The following is a 27,294-nucleotide window of genomic DNA, read 5'->3' as shown; positions in this document are numbered from 1 at the left end:
CATAAATTGGGGATTCAATTTTAAATCTATCTGCTATTTCTGCATTCAAGTCATCCCATTTCCTCAAACACACGAGTTAAATGGAGATTACGATATTTCCTCCCTCTCTCACTGCTCCCCCACCTATAGTTGCCATTAATGTAAAAAACAAACACCCCAATAACCTTTGAACTTCTAAAGCCTGGTACCCACTTTCGTTATGGTTTGCTCATACTACACGAAGGTGGTAAAATTGGTCGGTGACTGGCCAATCAAGAATGAAGGTGTGTACCAGGCTTAATGCCCACTGTCTGGGTGTAAAGGTGGACTCTCATTTAAAGCATATTAACACCTTCCTGTTACTACCATTTTAAAAAATATCGCCAGAATTATTTCCTTCCTTAAGTAATAGGCTAACAAAATTATTGTACATGCTCTCATCATTTCCCATCCTAGCTACTGTAGCAACCTAGTAAGAAACAGTCTAGCACCTCTCCAGTCTCTATTCAATTCTGCTACTCCTCGCATCAACCTCTGGTGCAGCATCTCTTCGCTAATACCTCCATTAGCTGCCAATCACCCAAAGATCCAGTTCCCACTCCTAACATTATCATACAAAGCTCTACATAAGCTATCCTCTCCATACATTTCTTAATTTCTCTCCAGATACTATCCCTCTGGAAACTTCACTTCTTCCATAAAACCCTCTTTGTCTAGCTCAGTCACCTCCTCTCTCTTGCAAGTGTCGCCTCTCCTTTGGAATGCTCTCCCACAGCCCATCCATCATGCTCCAAGTCTGTACATTTTCAAAGCACCCTCAGGACACACCTCTTCAGACGAGCTTATAATTTGTTATACCTACAATTTGAGGCTAACTGCCTCATCCGCTAACCTCCGAGTCTAATCCCCTAGTGTCTCCACCTCACTAACTTTGAGTTTATAAAGTCGCAAGGGCAGGGACCCCCCCCCCCCCCCCCCTCTAATATTTCCTGCGTTTTTTTTTTTTTTTTTACAAAGCATGCAGCAGTTTTGGTGAGATTTTCAAAACTACAACTACACATGAATTCTATCAGTACTTGTGTCATTGGATGTACAGTGTGTTGAACTGCTCATATATTTACATTACTCATATGTTTATACTATGTATAGCACTATGAAAGATTTTGGCGCTATATAAATGAAAAAAAAAATTAAATGTAAAATCTTTTCAGCAACTGCTGCTCTATCCTGTTAATAGGCTAGGCAACTACGTTTAAGTTTGCCCGAGAGGGCTTGTGAGTTAGATGATCACATTTTATATACTTTTAGGTTGAGAAAAACAGTTACCTAGGCTCCTGGGCAGTTGGCTTGAAACAGTGTGCTGGTCTGTTACTCTGTGGCAACTTTATGCAATAAAGCCCTGGTCATTGGTTTGTCAAATGGTTTCAGAATCCGGATGTATTCCCTTGTATGACTACAGAAGTTCTCACTGCACCCTTCTGTTATACTGCAATAGTCTTTGGACTGTCTCTGTTGTCTGTGTGATATGTTCACAGTCAGTATTACATCTGTGAGAATGAATAGCAGAGGTAGCCAAGCTGCTAGGAGGTGGAAACCAGCTGCTCAGTTCTTGATAACATCTGAATGCTGGTGCAGTAGAACAGCAAGAACACTTGAATATCAGGAGTGGACAGAGAAAATTTTGTTAACAGAATACGCCCAGCTACCGATGCACACTTGTTGCTTGCAACTGTCTAGGGAGTTTGAGGGATTAAATTCTAATTTAAATTCTCATGAACCTGATTGGGTATTCAACATAAACAAGGGCAGAGGGAGAAATTATTCCTTGGTAATATAAGACCCAATGTGTGAAGAGCCGCCAGCATTAGATGTTGTGAATTACATTTATGGTGTTTAATTGGGGACACTGCGATGTTCTATGGTTGCTGTGAGCAGACACTGTAGAATAAGATGAGAGGTGCATAACTACTACCAGAAAACACTGATGTGGGCTTTGAAGACTTGAATACAGTAAAATAAAATGCAGCATGTTTTAATGTTAGGACAATTTAAAGTGGACTGAAACTCTGACATGGCATTTAATAAAAATGTGTTTTTCTACTTTTTATTTCCAAAGTGTAGTTTTTCTTGTCCTGAACTACTACATTGCATTTTATTCTAACTGATATTTATCATATATTAAAATCTTCTAATGAGTTGTTCCTGAACTGTGTGTGCCTGGAGTAAAGACAGCTTCTCAGAAATTGTTTACTTGTTACACACAATGTATCTACATTGACATGTAAACAAAGATACTTTTATCTCCAGTTTGGATGCAGATTTGAAGCTGAATAGCAGGACAAAATACTTTAACCATTTCAGTGATGTTCTGCTAGAAAAAAATGCTGGGATAGTAGGTTTAAAGCTGTGAGGAATCTTTTAGAGCTAAGTAGAAATGCTAACTTTCAGACCACTTTAAGATCTATTTTACTGTAACAGCAATATTAAATTTCCATTAAATTCAACCTATTTTTAAGGTCCAGTTCTACTGTAGGTGTGGACTAGCAGGTAACAGGTATTTCACAAATGAAGTCTCACTGAGCATTACATAGTTAATTGGGTTGAAAAAAACCATACCATATTTTCTGGTTGACCTCAATGGGTGTGTATAACTATAGCCTGCACCCTTCCATATCTCAGTTGATCCAGCGGAAGGCAAACACCAGTTAGGGCCGATTCACACTGCAAGAGCTTTTTAAGTGCTTGGGATTTGAAAAACTCTTGATAATGCAACTCTAGTGGGAAAACACAGACATAGCAAGAGCTTTTAAAATCACAAACACTTAGAATAAGCTCTTGCAGTGCAAACTAGCCCTGACAAGGCTTTGACAAATTAGCGCTAAAAAAACAACAGAAAAAAAAAGTTCCTTCAGACTAAAGATGGAAATCAGTTAAAATCCCTGGAACACCACCACCAGGAATTATGAAGTAATTATCGCATTGGATGTCTTTCAATGCAAGGAAAGCATCTAAGCCCACCTTAAACGCAGATACTGTATACAGTAGAATTTGCCATAACATCCTGTGGTAATAAATTCCACCCAACCCTTTCCAAATAAATGGTAAAAGAACAATTTTCTCCATGCACAGACTATATCCCCTAATCCTTTGCACAAGCCTAGAGACAAAAAGCTCATCTGCCAACCTTTTATATTACCCTCTGATGCATTTATCTATGTTAATGAGATCAGCTCTAAGGTGTCTTTTCTTTAGACTAAATAAGTCCAGTTTGTTTAACCTTTCCTGGTAAGAGAAACCTTCCATCCCGCTAATCAATTTTGTTGCAGAAGCACTGATTGAAGGCATATTCTGGAATATTGTTTTTATATATATTTTTTTTTAATTGTATTAATAAATATAAAGATGTATTGATAATGATGTCTATAGGAAGCTTTCCAAAATATGATTATAGTTATCTATTCATATATACTCCAAGTAATTGGGTATTTACTTTTGATATCCAGGAATTGTGTTGGAGGTCTTTGTTTCTATGAACAACTATTATGATTGTAATATCTTTTTTCTCCACTGGGTGGCGGCAAATTTCTCTATCTGCAGCATTTTTATTTTCATACTTGATTTTCGATGCAATTTGCTTTGAGCCCACTAGATGGCAGCGATAGGATTTTCTATGCGTACCACCTTGCCCTTATGCGTCCCAACGTACGCTTGGCTGACCCTACGCGCTGACGTTTGTGACGGCGCGTGGGGTCAAGCTGATGACGCGGCCGCGTCCAGGGGGGTTATTTAAACTGCGCCAGCTTCCTTATTAGATTGTCCCTTGGCAGCTTCGGCGGAACTAGTGGGACAGCGCGGGCAGCGCTGTACAGCCTTTCCTGGTCCTTCAACCTCATTTACTTGGTGAGTCTTTTGTTTTTCTACGTTCCTTCTCCCTGCTCATTCCTGCACTTTAGGTCTATTTATACTGGCCATTGCGGCCATCCCTTTGCACTAACATTCACTTTATTTCAGCTCTTGTTTCTATTTGCCAGAATCTATTGTTACAGTTTGCACGGTATATACGGTATATGATGTAGTGTTTTTTGTAGTGTCTACCAAATTGATTGGTGGTCTATGCACAGTTGTCACTTTAATTCCAATAGGGAGCTGCCTAATTTATACCCAGCTCTCTTTAAGCACTAGCACCTTATTCTTTAGCAGGAGGGATGTGATAGTAGTAGTTATTTTTATATATTTGTGTGTTCCTTCTGGGATAGCTATCTGTGAAACAGAAGTCCTTATTACCAATATTATTTAAATCAATAGGACTCTGTTACAATTATCACAGGAGCAACCAGAAGAAACCACATTATTGATACTTCTCATCAGACTCATGTGATTATTGATAATTTAGGACTTATGTACCAGGTCTGGCTGTTTGTTTTTAATTGGTTTTAAATTTATTAGCTGGTATCAATAAAGACTTTCTCATTATTCTTGGTGTTTTGAGTTATACCTGTTTGAATGCCTATTACTATTAGATTATTAAGGAGGGGGCTCTTTTGCTCTTTTTTGTTTCAAATGTCAGTTTTTGAGGTCGATGACCTCTCCCCCCCCCTATTACTGATACCTACATAGGTTATTGAGATTGTACAATGATAATTTTGCTTGCTCGTCCTTTTTGAGTTTAAATTAAAGTTGCAGAAGCACTGCACTTGCTCCGAAACTGCAATGTACCTTCTGTAATGTGATGCCCAGAACTGAATTCCACATTCCAGATGTAGCCTCACTAAAAAGCTAAATGGGCAGTATTATGTTAGCATCCAAAGTTGTTATTTTCCTTTTAACCTCCTTGGCGGCAACCCCGTGTGTGACACGGGGTAAGCCGCCGGAGGGTGCCGCTCAGGCCCTGCTGGGCCGATTTACTTAATTTTTTTTTTGCTGGACGCAGCTAGCACTTTGCTAGCTGCGCCAGCACCCCGATCGCCGCCGCCGCGCGCCCGATCGCCGCTATCCGGTGCGGCGCGCGGCCCCCCCCCCCCCAGACCCCGAGCGCTGCCTGGCCAATTAGTGCCAGGCAGCGCCGAGGGGTGGATCGGGTCTCCCAATGACGTCCCGACGTCGCTGACGTCGGTGACGTCATCCCGCCCCGTCGCCATGGCGACGGGGGAAGCCCTCCAGGAAATCCCGTTCTTTGAACGGGATTTCCTGATCGCCTATCGCCGGAGGCGATCGGCGGGGCTGGGGGGATGCCGCTGAGCAGCGGCTATCATGTAGCGAGCCCTCGGCTCGCTACATGATAAAAGAAAAAAAAAAAAATTAAAAAAAAACTGTTGCGCTTCCCCCTGGCGGTATTTTTCATACCGCCAAGGGGGTTAATGAATCCCAATATTTATGTGCCTTAAAGAGGAACTTCAGCCTAAATAAACTACTGTCATTAAGTTACATTAGTTATGTTAATTAAAATAGATAGGTAATATAATCTCTTACCCACCCTGTTTTAAAAGAACAGGCAAATGTCTGATTTCATGAGGGCAGACATCTTTTTGGTTGAAAGGAGGTGACAGGGAGCATGAGACAGTTCCAACTGTCCTGTGTCCTGATCACCCCTCCCAGTTGCTAGGCAACAAGAAGATCATCATCATCAGAAATCCCATCATGCTTTGCACAGCATAGTTTTCTTTGATGGGGCCGAGCTAAGCTAAAAATGCAGCTAAAAATGATGCTTTAGTAAGAAAAAAAAGTTCTGATGCTGTGAAACCTAAACACCAAGCCTTTTCAGTTCTGTGGAGTAGATTTTTAGTCTGGAGGTTCACTTTAAGATGCAGCTGCCTGAAATTGAATATGATTATTTAACTTGTTGTCAACAGGTACTCCTAAGTTTCTCACCGAGTCTGCTGTCCCCATCTTTACCCTGTATGGTGCTAGACCATTGGTACAACCAAGATGTATGGCTTTCCTTTTTTCAACATGTGCCATTTACTTGCCCATATAGCCATCCTATCCAGATCCTTCTGCAATATGTCACTATCTTCCTGTGTATTGACAATTCTGCACAACTTTGTATCATCTGCAAAAATAGCAACATTTCTTTCTGGACTACGTATCGACCACTGTGTGACCCCCACTGCCAACAGTCACGTATTATGAATATGATCCATTGACCACAACTCGTTTCTCTCTCTCCATTAGCAGTGTTGCCAACCTTTCACGTTATTTTTTTACTGACAAATACCTAAAAATTTACTGACAAGAGATTTTTTTTACTGACAAAATCCCCAATGCGCCGCGTGTAGCGCCGTAAAATGGGCGTGGTCACGCAACAAAATATGGGTGTGGTCATGGGTGGGGCCAAATATGCATGACTTTAGTGGTGCTGTAAAAGGTCTGCCGGCGAAGTTTGAGCTCTGCCATAGTGTTCCCCCGCCCCCAAAATACATGTAATCTTACAGCATTTCACCAAAAATCCACGTAATCTGGCAGAGGTTCTTCCAAAATACAGATAATATGGCAGTGGTTCCCTAAAAATAGATGTAATCTGGCAGCAGCGATTCCCCCAACATACACATAATCTGGCAGCAGTTCCCCAAAATACACTTAATCTGGTAGCAGTGGTTCCCCAAAAATAGGTAGCAAGGTCTTTAGATGTCCCCAGAATAGGTGGCCAGGGGTATAGATGTCCCCACAACAGGTAGCCAGGGGTAGAGATGTCCCCAGAACAGGTAGCCAGATGTGGAGATGTCCCCAGAATAGGTGGCCAGGGGTGGAGATGTCCCCAGAATAGGTAGCCGGGGGTAGAGATGTCCCCAGAACAGGTAGCCGGGGGTAAAGATGTCCCCAGAACAGGTAGCCAAATGTCCCCCCAGCAGGAGGGGAGCAGCGCAAAGAAGAGATAAAGGGAGGGGGGACACCAAGAGCCCAATAGTGTGATATTGTATAGATGATAATTAATAATGAGTAATATAACAATTTAATACTCACAAACCAGGGTTACCATTAGGCAACCACTGTGAAGGCAGGTGGGGAGATTAACCTGACCCCACTCAGGATTAAAAGTCGCTCTCTGTAGATGGGAAGAAGATGGGTACAACCCTCCACCAAGGGTGGACTTAGCAATATGTAGAAGCTTTCCAGAGGCGCCAATAGAATAAAAGTCACTTAAACGAGCTTAAAACCGATGGGGCAGTGGTGGGCCTATCCCATCCATGCGGACAAAGCAAACAAAGGAAGGACTGTGGCATCAACAGTCAAACAACAATTTATTTATACTCCACAGTAAAGTTTTACTGTGGAGTATAAATAAATTGTTGTTTGACTGTTGATGCCACAGTCCTTCCTTTGTTTGCTTTGTCCGCATGGATGGGATAGGCCCACCACTGCCCCATCGGTTTTAAGCTCGTTTAAGTGACTTTTATTCTATTGGCGCCTCTGGAAAGCTTCTACATAGCGCAAAGAAGAGGGAGCGATCATGGGCACAGCAGCGGGAAAATCTCCCCCCTTTAGGGCTACCCCTTCCCTCCAGAACTAAGTGTTGTGCAGCAGCTGGTAGCGGGCGGAACTTACCTCCATCTCGTTGCAGGCGTGAGATGGTCTCTCTGCATTTGCCGCTAGTCTGGTCTAGACCAGAGCAGCGGTACCAGAACTTCTGGCGCTTGGAAGGAGACGGAGGTAAGTTCCGCCCGCTGCTACACAACTTAGTTCTGGAGGGGAGAGCGAGGAAGGGGGAGCCCTAAGGTGAGGGAAGGAGGGGGGGGGGGGGGGAAAGAGACACCCCTTCCCTGCTGTGATAGATCTGTATTTCTTGCCTGAATATCCATAAGCCATTTCCAGCTCAGCAGCTTTATGCCTCATCATCTCAGGGATGTGTGGAGGTTCTGATCACAGACAGAGCAAGTCACATGAGCTGCTGATCACTGGTTTTGGGACATGTCTGCTGTGACTGTGGCTCTTATAATGTATGAGCTACACAGCTATTGCACCACATTTAACTTCAGATCCCTCTCATATGGCCCCCTTACTGCCAGAATTCTTTTCCCTGCACAAGTGATGATTAGCATACAGCACAGGGATGAAATAAAGCCTGCACAGGCTGTGGTATGTGTGGTCCCTAACGGAATGCCTCACAGTGCCCATACGTGTAACCCAGAGCAGCCATCAATGCTTCCTGCCCTCCTCTGGCCCCTGGAGCAGCAGAAACAGTTAAACTTTTTTTTTCACAAGCTAGCGTCTCCTCACCACTCCTCTTGTAATGATCACCGATCTCCGTCTCCCTGCTCGCTGGCTCCTGGAGTCCTCAGGCTGCTCACTGCCCACCCCAGCCAGCACCACTGTCAGAGAAGACTGAGGCCCCGTTCACATTGCACACGTTCCCGTCCGCATTTCGGGAACGCGTGCTGGAGGCCGACACGCACGACATCAGACAGTGCACAGACTACACTGTCTGATGTTCACACTGCATGCGTTCCGGACCTGTGTGGTCCAGGAACACATGCTGCATGCGTTTCCTAACAAAACGCGCGGCTGTCCCATTCACTTTCAGTGAATGGGATCAGCCACGCAACGCACAGAGACGCACATGACGTGCGTTCCTGTGCGTTGTGTTCTGAACGGAACGCGCCTGCGTTCTGTGATGTGAACGGGGCCTGAGTGAGGCTCTGACTCTCAGTCATCAGTCACATTGAAATAATCCGCGCCATGCACACATTCCTTTCCCGGGCTAGATTGCTGACTGACAGAGGCGGGGGTAGAGCTGGCCGGGGAAAAAAGGGGAGGGGATGTGTGAGACAGAAATGCCTGCTACTGGCTGCCACAGTGAGCCGAGGGGCGAAATAAACTCTCTGCAACAACCTGCCCCCAGCAAGTGAATGGATCTGCTTAATTTTTACGGACACAGCAAAAGTGATTACGGAAATCACGGGCACCAAAATTTAAATGTTTATTTACGGACAATCCGTAAATTTACTGACGGTTGGCAACACTGTCCATTAGTCAGTTCCTTATATATGCACACAGATTCTTCCCCAGTCCTTGCATTCTCAAACTTTTGCACTACTAGACAGTTGTGGTAAACAGTATAATCACATTTTCAGGCACACTTGCATTGCCATTTGTTATCATTAGTGCGTCATGACTCAAGTTAACACATAATGCGTTGGGTCGCAACCAGTGGCGTTGCTAGGATCCGATGAGATCCTGGGCACTCCAGACAGAAAATGGGTGTGGCCATGCAACAGAATGTGGGTGTGGTCATGAAATAAACAGCGGTTTAAGAAACCCTGCCCAGCAAAATGATGGATGAAGCCCCCACTCCATTAATGCTGAAAAAAAAATGCAGCATCATATTAATAGGCAGTGTCACACCACTTCAGCCTACAGCGTAGAAAATTGTATGCATCCGAGCAATGTTCACCTCCCATTCATTCACCAATAATTTTATCATTACTTATCACAATTAATTGATCTATATCTTGTTTTTTCCACCACCAATTAGGCTTTCTTTGGGTGGGACATTTTACTAAGAATAATTTTTTTCTAAATTCATTTTAACTGGAATATTAAGAAAAAATTTCTCAGTTTTCAGCCATTATAGCTTTAAAATGCTACATACTACCATAATTAAAACCCATGTATTTTATTTGCCCATTTGTCCCGGTTATTATACCATTTACAATATGTCCCTATCACAATGTACAGCGCCAATATTTTATTTGGAAATAAAGGTGCATTGTTTTCAATTTGCATCCATCACTATTTACAAGCTTAGAATTTAAAAACAGTACAGTAATACACTCGCTTGACTTGCATATTAAAAAAGTTAAGACCCTTAGGTAACTATTTATATTGTTTTTTATTGTAATTTTTTTTTATTAAAACTTTTATGTGGGGTTTTTCAGAGTGGGGATGTAAACAGAGGATTTTAAATGAAATGTATTGTGTATATTTAAAAAAAAAAAAAAAAAAATGTAAATGTAGTTTTACTATTTGGCCACAAGATGGGTGAGTTTTTGATTTTTCTGTCTTGCAAGTGAGAGCTCTCGCTTGCAAGAACAGAAGGGGTGACGTGGGACATAGAAAAATCGCGGCTTTCCAGAGAAAGCTGTCGGTTTTTCTTAGCGGGACATTGATCAATGAATGGGATCTGTATTCCCATTCATTGATCTGAGGGGCAGCAAAAGGCAGCGAGCGCGCACAGCCCCGCAGCTGCTGTGCCGTCTATCTGGACGGATATATCCGTCCAGATAGACTGAAGTGGTTAAACAGTTACTTGGCTTCTGTGCTGGGAGTACTGGCCTGCCACCAGGTTATCTGGCAGTCCCCCCATAGCATTCCCTGACCTTCTAGTGGACCCCCTCCCATGCTTCCACTAGCCTCCCATTTAGGCACCACAACTCCCAGCATGCCCCTATAGAAGAATCACAGCACCCTGCATGCACCCATAAAGGCATCACAGTGCCCAGCATTGCACCACGGCACCCAGTATGCCCAGAGGCACCACAGCACCCAGTATACCCCCAATTGATGCACCACAGCTCTCAGCATGCCCACCATTGAGGTAACACAGAGGATTCTACCTGGGGAACATCCAGGGCACCCCAGAATATATCCGGGGCACGTGCCACTACTCTTTGGGGCTAGCAGCACCCCTGGTTGCAACACACAGTTTTGTTGCATCGCAATGCAGTAGGTGTGGGCTGCAGGGAAATGTTGCATCACTATGGCAAAAAAAAAGTTGCATTGCGCTGGTTTCAATGTGATTTAAAGTGGAATCTAACCTAGCATTTCATCTTTGCTCTAAAACATTTACAGCATATTATATGCAACCAGCATTTTTTTTTTCTTTTACTAGATCAGCATTCGAAGGGTTACACACAGAACTTGACAGTTCAGTGCAGTGCAGTGCAGTGAAATGTGGACGAATCCGAAGTTGTAGATTATGTTATCTTGTGTTTACTTAAATGTATCAAGTGAGGAATGTGACATTCTCTGAATGTGGAGAAAAAGCTCAACACAGACAGAGTCAAAGCATGTCTGCATTCAATATATAAAGAATAAAACCAGTTAATAAAATGCAAAGTCAGCTCACAAAGCAAAAAAACTGTACTTTTGGGATCCTATAATTTCTAAATAAATAATACTTATGCACAAATGCAAATATGATAACCGTATGGCATATAAAAGGTAGCAAAACATGTTTTTATTGTCAGGGTTTTAAACCGCTTTAATGATAGGTGACACATTCAGTGCGTTATGGCCCTTGATATTAAAATTGGAAGATTGAGACCCTTCCGCATCTGTAATATGTGACAACGCGGTTTCTTTTGTGAAGACAGAAGCAAAGCAAGCATTCAATAGCTCTGCCCTACTTCAGTCATCCATCACTGAGTTTCCTACCTCATTTTAGAAGTCCTATACACAGTCCACCTTTCAGTGGATATACTTGTAAAACTTCTTTGGATTTGATATCCCGACAAATTTGATTTTCAGCTTCAAACTTTGCCAGTCAATTATTTTTAACAACTTTAATTGCACTCCTTAAAATTACATAATGCAGCCTCTGTCCCCCCCTGTTTTAAGGTCTTACAGTCATTCTTTTTCCACTTACTTTTCTTTCTAACTTTTCTATTAATCCATAGAGGCTTTTTTTTTATTATTCCTAGAAGTTTTGTGCTTGATAATCCCTGCTCTCAAACACAATACCAGTGTCACTGCAAATTTGTTTTCTTCAAAAATTGCCACCACCCTATACAAGTTGAAATGATAAATATGGCAGCTAAGGGCCTGTTTCCACTAAGTATGAATTCACAATGTGAATTTTCACATTAACAATGTAACCAATGTCAATGGAGCAATATCCATTGAAGGCGACTTTTCACATGCAGAAAAGATGTCTGCACCAAGCATTGTGTCCCATGTAATGATTGTTAGACGCATACAAATTAGCATTAAAATTTGCATAAAAACTAAATTGCATATAGGAAAAATGTATGCAAAATGTAATATCCGTAAGTAAATATTGTACATAAATTATTTCAGTGTGTTCTGGGTGTTGCAGAGTGCATAACACAGTATTTAACTGTAGCACACTATCATGGGCAAACATGTTCAGCATTTAATTACATGGGTAAAACAGAATATAACAAATAAGAAAAAAAAAGCAAGTATTTGGTATGCAGGAAGGAAAAACAAACAAACAAACAAACAAAAAAACACTACTGCAAAGAAAAGAAAATATTGTTGAGCAAGTAGAAAGCTGTATCATATATAGGCAATTATTCCTCAAACATAACTGAGGAAGGAATGCTGCAGTCTTGAAACATGTAGTAAAGATTCTGGGACGTGGTTTTGCTAGAGATGTAGCAAAGTTGTACAACACTGCTTTGGTCAAATGACAGCTTGAACTTATTTCACAATGAGATGACTATACAAGTCTGCATTTAGCTACAACGGCAGAATGGTGGAATAAGAAACAATTATAATATATTCACAGATGAGCCTTTTTTTTACTTTAGCCAAGAAAAAAAATCATAAATATATACACACAATATATTTTACACACTTTAAGGTTTTAAAAAGATTTGTAAATTAGTGTAGCAGTTTCTATCATTTCTAGGCTTGGTTGGCACACAGCAACATGCTAAGCGACAGACCATATCCTAATTTGGCAACCAGACAACAGCTAAAATTGCACTAAAATTGAAGTGAAAATATCTGTATCAATCCCACTGTTTAAAAGAACCCATACTATACTCTGAAGGACCCAAATATTTTCTGAAGAATTCAAAACTGCATCAGATATAATATTTCCCTGACTTCTGCAGAAGTCCATAGCAGCAAACGCACGAGATATTCCTCATGAAATTGTCGTGCGAGTTTGTATCTACAATGACAAACTGCTAATGTGGAATATTCAATCTGTTCTCAAAACCATGGGTGGGGTCTCGCTGTCTTCATCTAGTCGCAGAGCGTGAGTGTCCTCTTCCAGGCTTGTACCACCCACAGCTCCAAGTTCATCTGAAAAGGCTATATGGACAAAAAACATAGAATAATTATTTTTGGGGCATATTTGGAGCATATTTGTGTGCAAGTTTATTCTCCCTTAACTTATCGATAGTTACCTGCTGTGCTTACGTGAAATCTTTGCTCTGACCGATCCGCTGAGCAGATCGTTCAGAAACAGTGTTATCAGTCTGTCGACAGACTGTACACACGCTCTACTGTCGCTGGAACGCCCACCCAGCGGGAGGGTCTGATGGACCCGTCGTTCCTTACAGTAGTGCGTGTGTACGCACCTTAATGGGTCCAAGCGCTGTCGTTCCCATCTATTCTCTGCACTACCGCCGGCGGTAGTGCAGAGTATAGAAGGATACTGCAGCGCCTGGGACCATTATTCAGCGACTGTGTGCACCGCCTTTATCCTTCCCCGATGTTCAGTGCGGGGAAGAGAGAGAATGCGGCGACGTTGGGTGGCAGAAGGGCAGAGGGAGGGGGCGTGGACATGCCACTGGAGGAGGGGTACAGAGGACAGTGACAGAAGACAGCCTCTAGCCCCCCTCCCTGCGCTCTAACAGCGGCTGGACTACCAGAGAGAAGCGGAGACCAAGGCAGCCAAAGAGAAGGGGAGACCAAGGCGGTCAATCAAAGAGGAGAAAAGTGAGTGACAGAGGCATCAGCCAATCAGGCTGATTCAGCATGCCTGTCACTTCTCTTTTGCGTCTGCGTACGATCTTAGAGCCTGGGTGCATGGGGAGAGAAACTCCACATGAAAAAAAAAAGTAAGAATGATTTTAAACTTTTCAATTGCCTGATTAGCATCCTTTCTACTAATATATCAGCCTGCAATAGAGAAGTTATTGTGTATTTTATGACTAACAGTTACTCTTTTAAACAAAAAACATTTCTTTGTTATAGCCGATACAATTCTTTAAATAAATAAGCACGGTTCCTACTTTCTGATTCATAGAAGCAGACATATTGTTAATATCCAGTGCTTTCAAATATGCTCATCTGCCATCTCTGCCATAGGCAGTTATGTAACAGAGGGGAGAGGCCAGATTACAACTAGTGATTATACACAAAGGAGGGTGAATTAAACACGCTTTTTTTTTTCAAACACGCAGCTAGCACTTTGCTAGCTGCGTGTTTGGTCCGATCGCGTCCGATCACCGCCGATCCGCCGCGATACATGCCCCCCCGCATACCCCTTGCGCAGCCTGGCCAATCACCGCCAGGCTGTGCTATGGGGTAGATCAGGACTCCATGTGACGTCATGACGTCGATGACGTAACTCCGTTCGTCGCCATGGCGACGGTGAAAGCCCTCAAGGAAATCCCGTTCAGAACAGGATTTCCGGATGGGCATACGAGCCGGCGGCGATCGGACTGTACGATGGGACGCCGCAGGGGAAGGGGGGGTTGAAAGCATGTAGCTAGCGCTAGGGTAGCTTCATGCTTAAGGTAAAAAAAAAACTCCCGCGGCCGCAAGGGAGGTTAACTTCAAAATGTGAACAACTACATCAAACCTCTATCACACAAATTTAAAATACACACAAACACATACAAATCAGAAGTAGACTTTCATATATTTTAGATTCAAATATACACAACTGAAGTAGTTCAAGCCTTTTATTGTTTTAATATTGATGATTTTTGCATACAGCTCATGAAAACCCAAAATTTCCCATCTCAAAAAATTAGCATATTTCATCCGACCAATAAAAGAAAAGAGTTTTTAAAACAAAAAAAGTCAACCTTCAAATAATGATGTTCAGTTATGCACTTAATACTTGGTCGGGAATCCTTTTGCAGAAATGACTGCTTCAATGCGGCGTGGCATGGAGGCAATCAGCCTGTGGCACTGCTCAGGTGTTATGGAGGCCCAGGATGCTTCGATAGCGGCCTTAAGCTCATCCAGAGTGTTAGGTCTTGCTTCTCAACTTTCTCTTCACAATATCCCACAGATTCTCTATGGGGTTCAGGTCAGGAGAGTTGGCAGGCCAATTGAGCACAGTAATACCATGGTCAGTAAACCATTTACCAGTGATTTTGGCACTGTGAGCAGGTGCCAAGTCGTGCTGAAAAATGAAATCATCTCCATAAAGCTTTTCAGCAGATGGAAGCATGAAGTGCTCCAAAATCTCCTGATAGCTAGCTGCATTAACTCTGCCCTTGATGAAACACAGTGGACCAACACCAGCAGCTGACATGGCACCCCAGACCATCACTGACTGTGGGTACTTGACACTGGACTTCAGGCATTTCCCTCTCCCCAGTCTTCCTCCAGACTCTGGCACCTTGATTTCCGAATGACATGTAAAAGTTGCTTTCATCCGAAAAAAGTACTTAGGACCACTGAGTAACAGTCCAGTGCTGCTTCTCTGTAGCCCAGGTTAGGGGCTTCTGCCGCTGTTTCTGGTTCAAAAGTGGGTTCATGCTTCTATCTGCTGAAAAGCTTTACGGAGATGAAGATTTCATTTTTCAGCACGACCTGGCACCTGCTCACGGTGCCAAAACCGCTGGTAAATGGTTTACTGACCATGGTGTTACTGTGCTCAATTGGCCTGCCAACTCTCCTGACCTGAACCCCATAGAGAATCTGTGGGATATTGTGAAGAGAAAGTTGAGAGACGCAAGACCCAACACTCTGGATGAGCTTAAGGCCGCTATCGAAGCATCCTGGGCCTCCATAACACCTGAGCAGTGCCACAGGCTGATTGCCTCCATGCCACGCCGCATTGAAGCAGTCATTTGTGCAAAAGGATTCCCGACCAAGTATTGAGTGCATAAGGGCTGGTTCAGACGGACGTCTGCGTAGCGTCGCGTCTGGGGGTGTTGCGGCGGCTGTGCGGTCAGGATTTCTATAGCCTTCGGTCGCGTTCTGATGCGGTCGCGGTTTTTTTTCCCGTAGGGGAACATTAGCCGTCGCGGTTAGCCGCAGCCCGAACGCTCGCGAAAATCGGGACCCGAACGCCGAGTTCGGGTAAAAGCGTGCAAAAGCTTGGAGTAAACTCTCCCATTCACTTGAATGGGAGCGTTTACCGCGACGTTCCGAACGCTTGCGGTAAACGCTCCGCAAGCGTCCGTCTGAACCAGCTCTAACTGAACATAATTATTTGAAGGTTGACTTTTTTTGTTTTAAAAACACTTTTCTTTTATTGGTCGGATGAAATATGCTAATTTTTTTAGATAGGAAATTTGGGTTTTCATGAGCTGTATGCCAAAATCTTCAATATTAAAACAATAAAAGGCTTGAACTACTTCAGTTGTGTGTAATGAATCCAAAATACCATATTTTTCGGACTATAAGACGCACTTTTTCTTCCCCAAAAGTGGGGAGAAAAAGTCCCTGCGTCTTATAGTCCGAATGTATGCCAGTGTAATGTGCAGGGAAGCCCTTACATATCCGGCGACACTTCAAGTTCCACTCTAGTCCATAGACGGCAGCCATAATCCACTTCTAGCTTGGTGCCCTCCATCCTCCTCCTGGCCAATAGCAACATAGACGCTGGGCCCGCACGAAGTGCTGTCAGGCCTCCAGTGATTGGCGCAGGGCAGCGCCAATCACAATACAGCGCTCAGCCCCGGACACGCTTGTTGTGCTCGCTCGAGTTTCTGTTGGGCTTCCAGTGATTGGCGCAGGGCAGCGTCAATCACGATACAGCACTCGCCGAGCAATCACGCAGGCTTTGTTGTGCCCGCCCAAGGTGCTGTCGGGCCTCCAGTGATTGGCGCAGGGCAGCGCCAATCACAGTACAGCGCTGAGCCCCGGACACGCAGGCTTTGTTGAGCCCACCCAAGATGCTATCGGGGCTCCAGTGACAGCGCCAATCAAAATACAGCGTTCGCCCCGCAATCACGCTACAGCGCTCCTGCGCTTATCTCTGACTCTGTCCCACAGAGGTGGCTGTGAAAGCGTCAGGAGTCTGGGGCAGTGTATATGCACAGCCGACTCCAGCCCACAGTGACAAGCTGTAGTAAGCAGCTGACAAGGGCTCAAGCAGGATAACCAGCCGATTACCAGCCTATCAGTGGCCACTGGATGTTGTCTGCCACACACAGCAAAGAAGCTATTCCAAGACAAGAGAAGCGGAGGAGAAGGGTGAGAACCTCATAGCAGGCAAATAACTTTCCTAAGCCATTTTGCAGTATGATTTGCCATCATCTGATTAACAAATTTGAGGGGAAAGGTCCATAAGATGCCCTTGCACTAAAGATGCACCTAGGTTTAGTTTAGTTTTTTTCCTGAATTTTTTTCCTCAAAACCTGGGTGCGTCTTATAGTCCGGAGCGTCTTATAGTCCGAAAAATACGGTATATGAAAGTCTAATGTTTATCAGTACATTCCAGAAAATAATGAACTTTATCACAATATGCTATTTTTTTTAGAAGATCCTGTACATTACTTGTCTCCTATGTTGCTGTCACTTACAGTAGGTAGTAGATATAAGATGGAACTGACAGGTTTTTGTATGCTCCATCTCTTCATGGGGGTTCTCAGCATTTCATTATTTACAAAAGCAATCCCTGAAAAGGTTCTATACAAATATGCAGGTCACACCTTTCCTGTTTGCACACTATTCAAGCAGTTAGATAGATCAACCAGCGCTCACTAAGTACTTTTGTAAATAAAGGAAACCCTGAGAATCCCCCCATGAGGAAATGGACTAGTCCAAAATCTGTCAATTCTAATTTCTACTGCCTGCTGTAAGTTACAGCAACATAGGAGAAAAGTAATACTGTAAATCACATTTTACTTGGGAGAAATGTACTTTTTATTTGAGTATTCATGTATTTTTTAAATTTTTCGCGATAGTGGTCCTTTAATCTTCTCAACTGACAGTAGACATTGTGGTCTTCCTTTAAGGTCACAGTGAAAAGCAAAAGTTCCAAACAGTAACTGTACGCTTGATACAATTAAAAAAAAAAAAAAAAAGAGAGAAAGTGAGTTCACTCCAAAATAAATGCCTAATACTCAGCAATACTCCTCTAGCGGTGCAACATCCGCATGAAGAAAGGCATAGGTATACAATCAAGTAGAAAAATTCCAGGAGCTACTCGCCATATTAGTAAAACTTCCACATCTTTAATTCCATATCTTCATAAGACACCAGGCATGATAAAAACAGGTTTTATTCAGATGGCACAGAATACAGCAGATTGGAGGTGTGGAGGAGGGTCGACGATCGTTTTGCCCCACGATTAAGGCTTTTTCAAGACCCTGTACGCTTGCTTCAACAAAAAGGTTAATTTCCATTGCTTAATGGCGTGATGGAATATTGGACACAGAAGTTGGATTAGGTCAGTGATCTGCAAACTTGGCTCTCCAGCTGTTTAGGAACTACAAGTCCCACAATGCATTTGCCTTCATGCATCTTGACTGTGGCGGTCAGACTCCTGCAATGCAGTGTGGGACTTAACTGCTGGAGAGCCAAGTTTGCAGATCACTGCACTAGGTGAAATGGCACATAAGTATTACGAGGCTCCGGCCGGTAGCCTCTATACCAGCGCTGGGCAAACTATGGTCCACGTGTGCTGTTACACCGGCCTGCCAACGGGCGGCTGAATTCCTGGCCTTCCCCCCTCCCTCCCTATAAAATAGCGAGTGGACAGTGGGGGATTTTGAAACCCACCTTCGCTCGCAGAAGTCCCGCGTCATCTCCATGGCAACAGGATGTCACATGATACGACGCCAGGAAGCGCCAGCACATTACACGCTGGCAGCCAGAGTGTACTACGCTGGCATGTCCTGATGTCATAAGACGTCCTATTGCCATAGAGACAACGCGGGACTTCTGTGAGTGGGGTTGAGCTTCAAAATCCCCTGCCGCCCGCTCGCTATATTACATAGGGGGGGGGTGGAATTCAAAGAATGCGGCCCACACAATGCAGCACGGGACGTGTTAAGTTTTCCCAAGCCTGCTGTACACTCACTTGTTCCTGTGTGCTGCTCGCTGAGGACCGGGCACTGATCAGTGTGATCCCATCTTTACCCAATCAGCTGTGATCTGAGGGTTGTTTGCCGACCAATGTTAGCAAGATATCACCAGCTGGGTGATAAGCTTTCATTTGAAGAGGCGATTTGCAGTGTGTGACAGTTACCAGACGCAAGTGTCTGCCAAGCATCTCAGAGTTTCCTCAGTTTGACTTACAACAGCGTGCGAAAAGCAGCCAGCGTTAAAACCAGCTACTGATTGCTGGTGATGAGTGTGGTAGTTACCAGCTCCAGGTGCCGTCCCAGTGTCTTGCTACTTCGACTTATGGTAGCAGAGAGCCAGCGTTAGGTCAGCTGTTAGTCGTTTGTCTCAGATTTTCTTTAGACCATGCCCCACTTTGCCAAGGAAACTCTTCAGGATAGATACCAATAGAAGGAAGGCTCTGGATCCAATAGAGCCTTACTCTCTACTCTCTACAGCAGAGTTCCCTAAACATGTCCTCTGGGCCCACCAACAGTACATGCTTTGCAGAAAACCACAAACATCCACAGGTGAGGTAATTTCGAGTCTCAGCAAGCCGATTAACTACCTCGGTGGATTTATACAAAACATGCACTGTTGGTGGGCCTTGAGAACATGGTTTGAGATGACTGCTCTACAGTATGTTCGCTCTACCGCTGGCACACATTGAATTTACGCCCTTCAATACTCTTCAGTGGGCTTCGGAAGTACTTGTGTCGAAAGTTTGGCACAGCTGAAAGACTGGCACAGCTGTACTGCACATGAGTAAGCCCAGACTCTAGGGTGCGCAGTACAGCACCGCTCTTCTTCGAAAGTACTTGGGGATGTGAGAACTACCAAAGCCTGCACGAGGATTGCATAAGATGTATTCAAGAAGCAGGCAAAAACTTTCATCAAGACAGTCGTGAAACAAGGGGATGAAGTGAGGACTGGGAAGGCTTTATGAGACCCAGAGCCTTCCCTTTACAAAAGTATCTAACTTTTTTTTCTAACCCCACTTCAGGTTCACTTTAAAATCTTTCCATCAGTTTTGAGATGTGTAGATAAAGAAACGGATGACTGAACCATTTCCTGCACAGGAGGGGTTGTTACCCACTCCTCAAATTACACTGCGATAATCACCTTGTAGTTAGAAATTTGTAGAGGTGGTGGTAAGGGGTTAAAGCTTCCAGCAGTGTATGGTTATGGTCTTGACTCCTCACAAAGACATTCTCCTTTATCTGAGTGTCTCCTCCCAGTATGGACATCAGACGAGCCCAGAAAACAGGAAATACTGCAGATAGCCAGATGTGTTGTAAAATGACAAAGCAGCCAGTCAGGAGTGGTGAATACACATCTCCCTGGCGCATTCATGTAAAAGAGTAAAATATCAGTAATCTTAATATTTTACTAGGTCTAAACCTAACTCTACTCGCACACAGAACCCTCCCTCTCAGAGAGTAATTGCCGGGCATAAAATCAATTCTTTATTATTTTTATCTGGTAAACCAGTAATAAGGATGTTAACAAGGAAATCCAAAAATTAAAAATCACTTATTTTTCTTCTCCATAAAACATCCTTCCTCAGTTTCCCTGGCCCTTATTTGGTACATCTGCTGCACAAAAGAAGTTGCAAGGCATGCTGGGTTTTCTTTTTTACTTTCCCCTCAGACTTAAAGTGGAACCAAATTAAAAATACAAGATTTCAGAAATAAAATCTATTTTCTAAATTATAATAATAAATAGCAGCCTTTTTTCAGCCGCATGATGACAAATATAAAATATTTTACATTTATTGGAGAAACCCCTCCCTTCCTTTCAAATTACCGGGACAGAATCCGGCAAACTGGTGGAGTAGATAGTGTCCAGCAAAGGAGAAATTGCTAATGGCTGCCACCTGTATAACCCTAGTTATGAAAAGAAAAGGGTGAAAAGCATGCACTGAAATGCTCATAGGCTTGAAGGAGTGTTTATTTATCTTTGTATGTGTCAGAGTGGTGCAACTAAATATTTTGAACTAAAAAAAAAAAAAAAAAAAGTTTGGTTTGGGTCCGCTTTAACTAATGCAGCCTCGTTCCCTCCTGTTTTCCCCTCCCACACGTCTGTTCCTCTCCGATTGGCCAATATTTCTCAATGCACTTCCTACTGCAGACCTGGGTGGGAGTGCCTGAAGACTGGGAGGAGTGCTGGCAATGATACACAGAGTAAGGAAGGAAATTATGTCAGGATTGGCTTCAAGATAGACAGACGAAATGGAAAATCCTAAAAAGGATTTTGTTTTTTACTTTAGAAAAATCACTAAGAAAAATGTGGACAGTGCAATACATATGTTATGTAAGTAGAGCAAGTATTTATCTATACAGACAATGTTTTTTTCCGAGATAGTATAGCTGACAGCTCCACTTTAACCTACCCACCTGCCGCAATGTGTGGCAAAAGAGAAATTTGGTCTCATGGAGGCGGACGATAAAATCGCGAGCGCCAAGGCTTCCCGATACGCAAATTGTGGCAATCCTCGGTGCCCGTGATTTTATCGGGTGCCTTTGTGGGCCCAAATTTCCCTTCTGTGCTACAAATCGCTGCATTTAAAATGGCCTTTTTTCCTGTTCCTGCATTGCTAGCTAGTTATATTACAGCACTTCTAGCTCCCGGTTAAATCTCCTCCAATCGGCTTAGTCTGTTCCCTGCATGCTGTGAAGAGTTGATGGGTTGGTAGCAAACACCATGTGCAGGAAATGGTTCTGACCATCAGCATATGTATTTGGCGACTTCAGAACTGAAGGGATGATTATTACCAGAGAGTACATGCTGTGTGCAGAACTAAAGTTCTCCTAGTACTAGTGGTAATGTGAGCCCTAATATACAGTATTGGGAAAAATAAATATACTGTAAACCGTGTTTCAAGAGAGGTAATTGTATTTAAGAGAACTTGAGACTATCTCTTCCTTCTTAAATCAAGCAGTAAAAGGATTCAAAAGCGAAAAGCCTACATTCATACAGGTTCATCACACGGCCAGCAGATCATTAGCCTATCTTAGGAGTCCATTGGTCGGATTGGCCTTTTGGCTGTCTGCTAAAGTAACCCAATCCCAAAAAGTACTGCAAATTCACATGCTGTATAAGTTAAAGGAATACTATCGATTCACATATTTTTTTCAATTGACACAGGAATTGTTTGGGAAGTGCTGCTAAGCACTGGTGTATACATTTTAGAAGCAACTTCTTTGTTTACTGTTATCACTATACATTCAAACTTTACTGACGCCAAAACTGACGGCTGACTGAGCCATGAGGAGAGGGGAGATTCCCCTCACACTTGGTCAGTTAACTCTATGTGTAGCTCTGTGTGTGACAGAGAAGAGAGCTCCCAACAGCTGCAGCTCATGTGTCCTGTGTTTCTGACTGAAGTGTCTGAAAAGAGCAGAGGAAATGTAACTAATTGTCACTGCTTTTTCATACTGTTTTTGCTTTCAGAGTTTGATATGTTTGATATTTGCTTTCTGTAGTCTGATATGCAACTCTGGCTGTGCATTGAAGCAGACACCCCTTCTGCAATTGATTTGTCCCAATATAGCTAAATCCTACCCTCAATAAATTACAGTTTTTGACTCTGAGATTTAACATGAAAAGTAGGAAAATGTTTACACAGCTACTTAGACATTATTTGCACACTGTCATTTTAGAACACTTGGGTTTTGATAGTATTCCTTTAAGATAATATCTCCGATAACTACAAGCACAACCATGAAAGAACCCTCCCAAAAGTGCTTGCTCCCTATGATATTTATACATTTCTGAGAACCTTCTCATTTATTCAAGTCAAAGCATATCCAAAATAAAGGTAGCTTCAACTAGATGGCATTTTGTGTTGTAGGTGTCCAGTTAAAGATTTTTAATGGTTTTATTTGCATTTGTACTATATTTAGTACTACTTTAGTTAAAGGATTAATTTAAAAAATGTGCAATGAAAATCAAATCAAGCAAACATTTACCATGATTTGTTGGTGATGTTGAGTATGTGTCTTTTGTTGCTGCACCACTATAGTTCTTTGATACTAATGGTCTTTCATGTGATGCTGACTCTAGAATTTCATTGGCAGGCTCCATACTACCATCCAACCTGAATGAAAGACAGAAAAATTAATGACCACCAATTTTAACTAAAACAGGACTGCTCTAAAATGATTGCAGTTTTGTGTATGGATTTGGTGATAAACACAAATGTCCTTTCAGAACTGCATCCACAAGACCCCCCCCCCCCCCCCCTCTTTTTTTTTTTTTTTTTTTTTAACTTTTCTGTGATCTTCTAAGAACCAGGTGTGGGTAGTAAACTTTCACCATCTAAAAAGGATATTTTTAACAAAACCTAAGCCAGATTTGTACGATCACTTCTCTTTCCAGTTCTTGGAGATGCTTGGTAAATCAGATCCACTTGCATACCCTACATGCTGCCTCATGACAATATTAGACACTACGTCACTCACATAACCAAACAAAAAAAACCATAATGGAAGCGAGGAGTCAGGGCAGCACCAATTTGTCCAGAAGACCACTTGAGGCTTTGGGAGGAGACATACACACATATAGGTTATATGGGGGGAAGAGATTACAAAAAAATAAAATAAAAAAAATATAGAAATAGGCTTAAAAACATGGCCAAATATTTCTAGCAGATTTAATGCTGTGGTCGAATCTTCCACTGATCGCAACATACCCAAATGATACGATTTTGAGTGTTTTTTCAACTTTAAAGGTGCAAAGGTGAGAGCGATATGGAGACTGACATATTTTACATAGTTATTTGGGTTAAAAAAAAAGACATACATCCATCGCGTTCAACCAGAGAACAAAGTACAACACCAGCCTGCTCCATCATATATCCCTGTTGATCCAGAGGAAGGCGAAAAACCCTTACAAGGCATGGTCCAATTAGCCCCAAAAGGGAAAAAAATCCTTCCCGACTCTAGAAGGCAATCAGATAAAATCCCTGGATCAACATCATTGGGCATTACCTAGTAATTGTAGCCATGGATGTCTTTCAACGCAAGGAAAGCATCTAAGCCCCCTTTAAATGCAGGTATAGAATTTGCCATAACTACTTCCTGTGGCAATGCATTCCACATCTTAATCACTCTTACTGTAAAGAACCCTTTCCTAAATAAATAGCTAAAACGTTTTTCCTCCACGTGCAGATCATGTCCTCTAGTCCTTTGAGAATGCCTAGGGACAAAAAGCTCATCCGCCAAGATTTTATATTGCCCTCTGATGTATTTATACATGTTAATTAGATCCCCTCTAAGGCGTCTTTTCTCTATACTAAATAAACCCAGTTTATCTAACCTTTCTTGGTAAGTGAGACCTTCCATCCCACGTATCAATTTTGTTGCTCGTCTCTGCACCTGCTCTAAAACTGCACTATTTATTTATTTATTTCCCTTTAAGCAATACTGGTTGGCTGGCTGTCCTGCTGATCCTCTGCCTCTAATATTTTAACCACTTAAAGAGAACCTGTACTGAGTAAAAATATTTAAAATAAACACATGAGGTAACTTCAAATGAACGTTACATAGTTACCTTGCCATCAGTTCCTCTCAGAAGCTCACCATTTTCTTCAGACAATGATCCCTTCCAGTTCTGACAACATTTTGTCAGAACTGAAATATATCAGTTGCTGTCAGTAAAATATCAGTTGCTGTCAGTTATAGCTGAGAAGAAAACTGATGTACCAGGTTATGTCCATGTTTCCCTAGGGCTCAAGTGGGCGATGTTGCAGTTTAACTGTGTGCTGACCAGAAAGCTGTTATGGATAATGGCAATTTTCAAAATGGAGGACGGAAAATTCACTTGAACACAGTGAACAAACAGGACGCGGGACAGGAAAAAGACACTGAGGAGTAGACTACATGGAAGGTAAGTATGACTTGTGTATGCTTATTTTGACTTTTAATTTTCAGTTCAGGTTTTCTTTAAGGACCGGGCTGTTTTCTGATCTGTGCTGCGTGGGCTCTCCAGCCTACAGCACAGATCAGCAGTGAGGCAGGGCGACCAGACTCCCCCCCCCCCCCCCTTTTTTTCCCCACTAGGGGGATGACATGCTGGGGGGGGGGGTGGTCTGATCGCCGCCGCTCCGTGTGGCCGGATTGGGTGCTCCTCAAAGCCCCCCTCCGCAGTCCTATTCCTCCCTCCCTCTCCTTCCCTCCATGGGCGGCAAAGGACGGCGATCCGTCCTGCGCCACCTCTGATAGGCTGCAGCCTATCAGAGGCCGGGGATCGCCGATCTCCTTTACGGCAGCAGTGCCGTATTGATGTAAACGGCGGGGATTTCTTCCCAGTGTGTTTACAATTAGCCTGTGAGCCGCAATCGGAGGCTCGCTGGCTGTTCACGGAGACACCCTCTGTGAACTGACATGGAAAGGCCACTCGAACGCCCGTTTCCATGTAAAACCACAAACTACCAGCCGTCAGAACTGACAAGATTAGCCACATGCTTGTTTCTGGTGTGATTCAGACACTTCCACAGTCAAATAGAGGAGCAGGGCTTTCAGGCAAATGGTATTATTTAAAAGGAAATAAATATGGCAGCCTCCATATCACTCTCATCTCGGGATCACATTAAGGAATTACTAGGTATGGTGGTAGATTTTCCTTTTGAGGGCAGGGCTATTACCGTCCTATAGCTAGGTTTAGGGGGCCTTAATGTAAAAGGTCTGAATAATAAGGGTTGGGCTGAGTGAACCCAAAGGTCAGTGAAAATAAGTTACTTACCCAAGAAGGTTCCAGAGGCTTCCTACATCCTGCTTGAAACCACCACCTCAGCCAGAGACCCCCTGAAAGATCACAAGCCCGCTCCCCTTTCAGCAAGAGCGTAACCATACTGCACAAGGATGGCCATATCAGACAAGCTCTTGTGATTGGGGGCAGGGAGGGCAATGCAAGAGTTTCTCTCTACTTAGGTATGTATCAAACTTTTTTTATTTTTTTTAATTTAAATCATGCTGAGTACACTTTAAGGTTAATGATCAAGCAGAAGAAAGGTTAGGATTAGGCACTGTTTAAAAAGGTTAACGTTAATAAAAAAGGCAAGCATAGAGTTAAGGGTAGGGCTAGTGGAGGGGTTAACATTCGGTACAAATCTAAAAGTGTACGGAATGTCTAGCTTACACTCATAAAACTGTACTGTTTACATGATCTGACACCCCAACCCTTTTTTTTTCTAAAACTTTGACCTCCAAACCAATGAATGGACAAGCTGAGACTCACCCACTTCCATGAGACTATGGTGAGATCCCCAAACTAAGTTGGGAGAATAGGAAGGTGATGCTGAACAACATCCTCCATTTCATAAAAAACTCAAAGTAGGAAACAATATTGACAGATTAAAATACCTTGTCTGTGCTTATGCAGCCATGGAAGTCTGCATATTTAAAACAAGCATGAGTCAACTTAGAAGAAATACAGTGGGTTGCAAAAGTATTCGGCCCCCTTAAAGTTTTCCACATTTTGTCACATTAATGCCACAAATATGCATCAATTTTATTGGAATTCCACGTGAAAGACCAATACAAAGTGGTGTACATGTGTGAAGTGGATCGAAAATCATACATCATTCCAAACATTTTTTACAAATAAATAACTGCAAAGTGGTGTGTGCGTAATTATTCGGCCGCCTGAGTCAATACTTTGTAGAACCACCTTTTGCTGCAATTACAGCTGCCAGTCTTTTAGGGTATGGCTCTACCAGCTTTGCACATCTAGAGACTGAAATCCTTGCCCATTCTTCTTTGCAAAACAGCTCCAGCTCAGTCAGATTTAATGGACAGCGTTTGTGAACAGCAGTTTTCAGATCTTGCCACAGATTCTCAAATGGATTTAGATCTGGACTTTGACTGGGCCATTCTGACACATGAATAGGTTTTGTTTTAAACCATTATATTGTTGCCCTGGCTTTATGTTTAGGGTCATTGTCCTGCTGGAAGGTGAACCTCCGCCCCAGTCTCAAGTCTTTTGCAGTCTCCAAGAGGTTTTCTTCCAAGTTTGCCCTGTATTTGGCTCCATCCATCTTCCCATCAACTCTGACCAGCTTCCCTGTCCCTGCTGAAGAGATGCACCCCCCCCCCCCCCCCCGAGCATGATGCTGCCACCACCATATTTGACAGTGGGGATGGTGTGTTCAGAGTGATGTGCAGTGTTAGTTTTCCACCACACAAAGCGTTTTGCATTTTGGCCAAAAAGTTCAGTTTTGGCCTCATCTGACCAGAGCACCTTCTTCCACATGGTTGCTGTGTCCCCCACATGGCTTGTGGCAAACTGAACACGGGACTTTGTACAGTGCATGACTAATAGTTGTCCTATAGACAGAGTCTCCCGCCTGAGCTGTAAATCTCTGCAGCTCGTCCAGAGTCACCATGG

The 27,294-nt window shown here is 43.1% G+C and overlaps 1 protein-coding gene across 1 annotated transcript in view; it reads right to left on the bottom strand.

Annotated features, from left to right (window-relative positions):
* Window positions 1-11,134: 11,134 nt before the first annotated feature.
* Window positions 11,135-27,294, bottom strand: part of WIPI2 (WD repeat domain, phosphoinositide interacting 2) — an 80,366-nt gene continuing 64,206 nt past the window's right edge. The window contains exons 11-12 of the mRNA XM_068244847.1: window positions 22,878-23,005; window positions 11,135-12,978 (exon numbers count right to left, since the gene is read on the bottom strand). Of these exons, the coding sequence (XP_068100948.1) occupies window positions 12,866-12,978; window positions 22,878-23,005 (241 nt within the window). The 3' untranslated portion in view covers window positions 11,135-12,865. The remainder of the gene's footprint in view (window positions 12,979-22,877; window positions 23,006-27,294) is intronic.

Source organism: Hyperolius riggenbachi, chromosome 7, assembly GCF_040937935.1.
Source record: "Hyperolius riggenbachi isolate aHypRig1 chromosome 7, aHypRig1.pri, whole genome shotgun sequence".
Classification (NCBI taxonomy): Eukaryota; Metazoa; Chordata; class Amphibia; order Anura; family Hyperoliidae; genus Hyperolius; species Hyperolius riggenbachi.
Note: the sequence above shows the minus strand (reverse complement) of the source record. Positions and strands in the feature narration are given on the sequence as shown.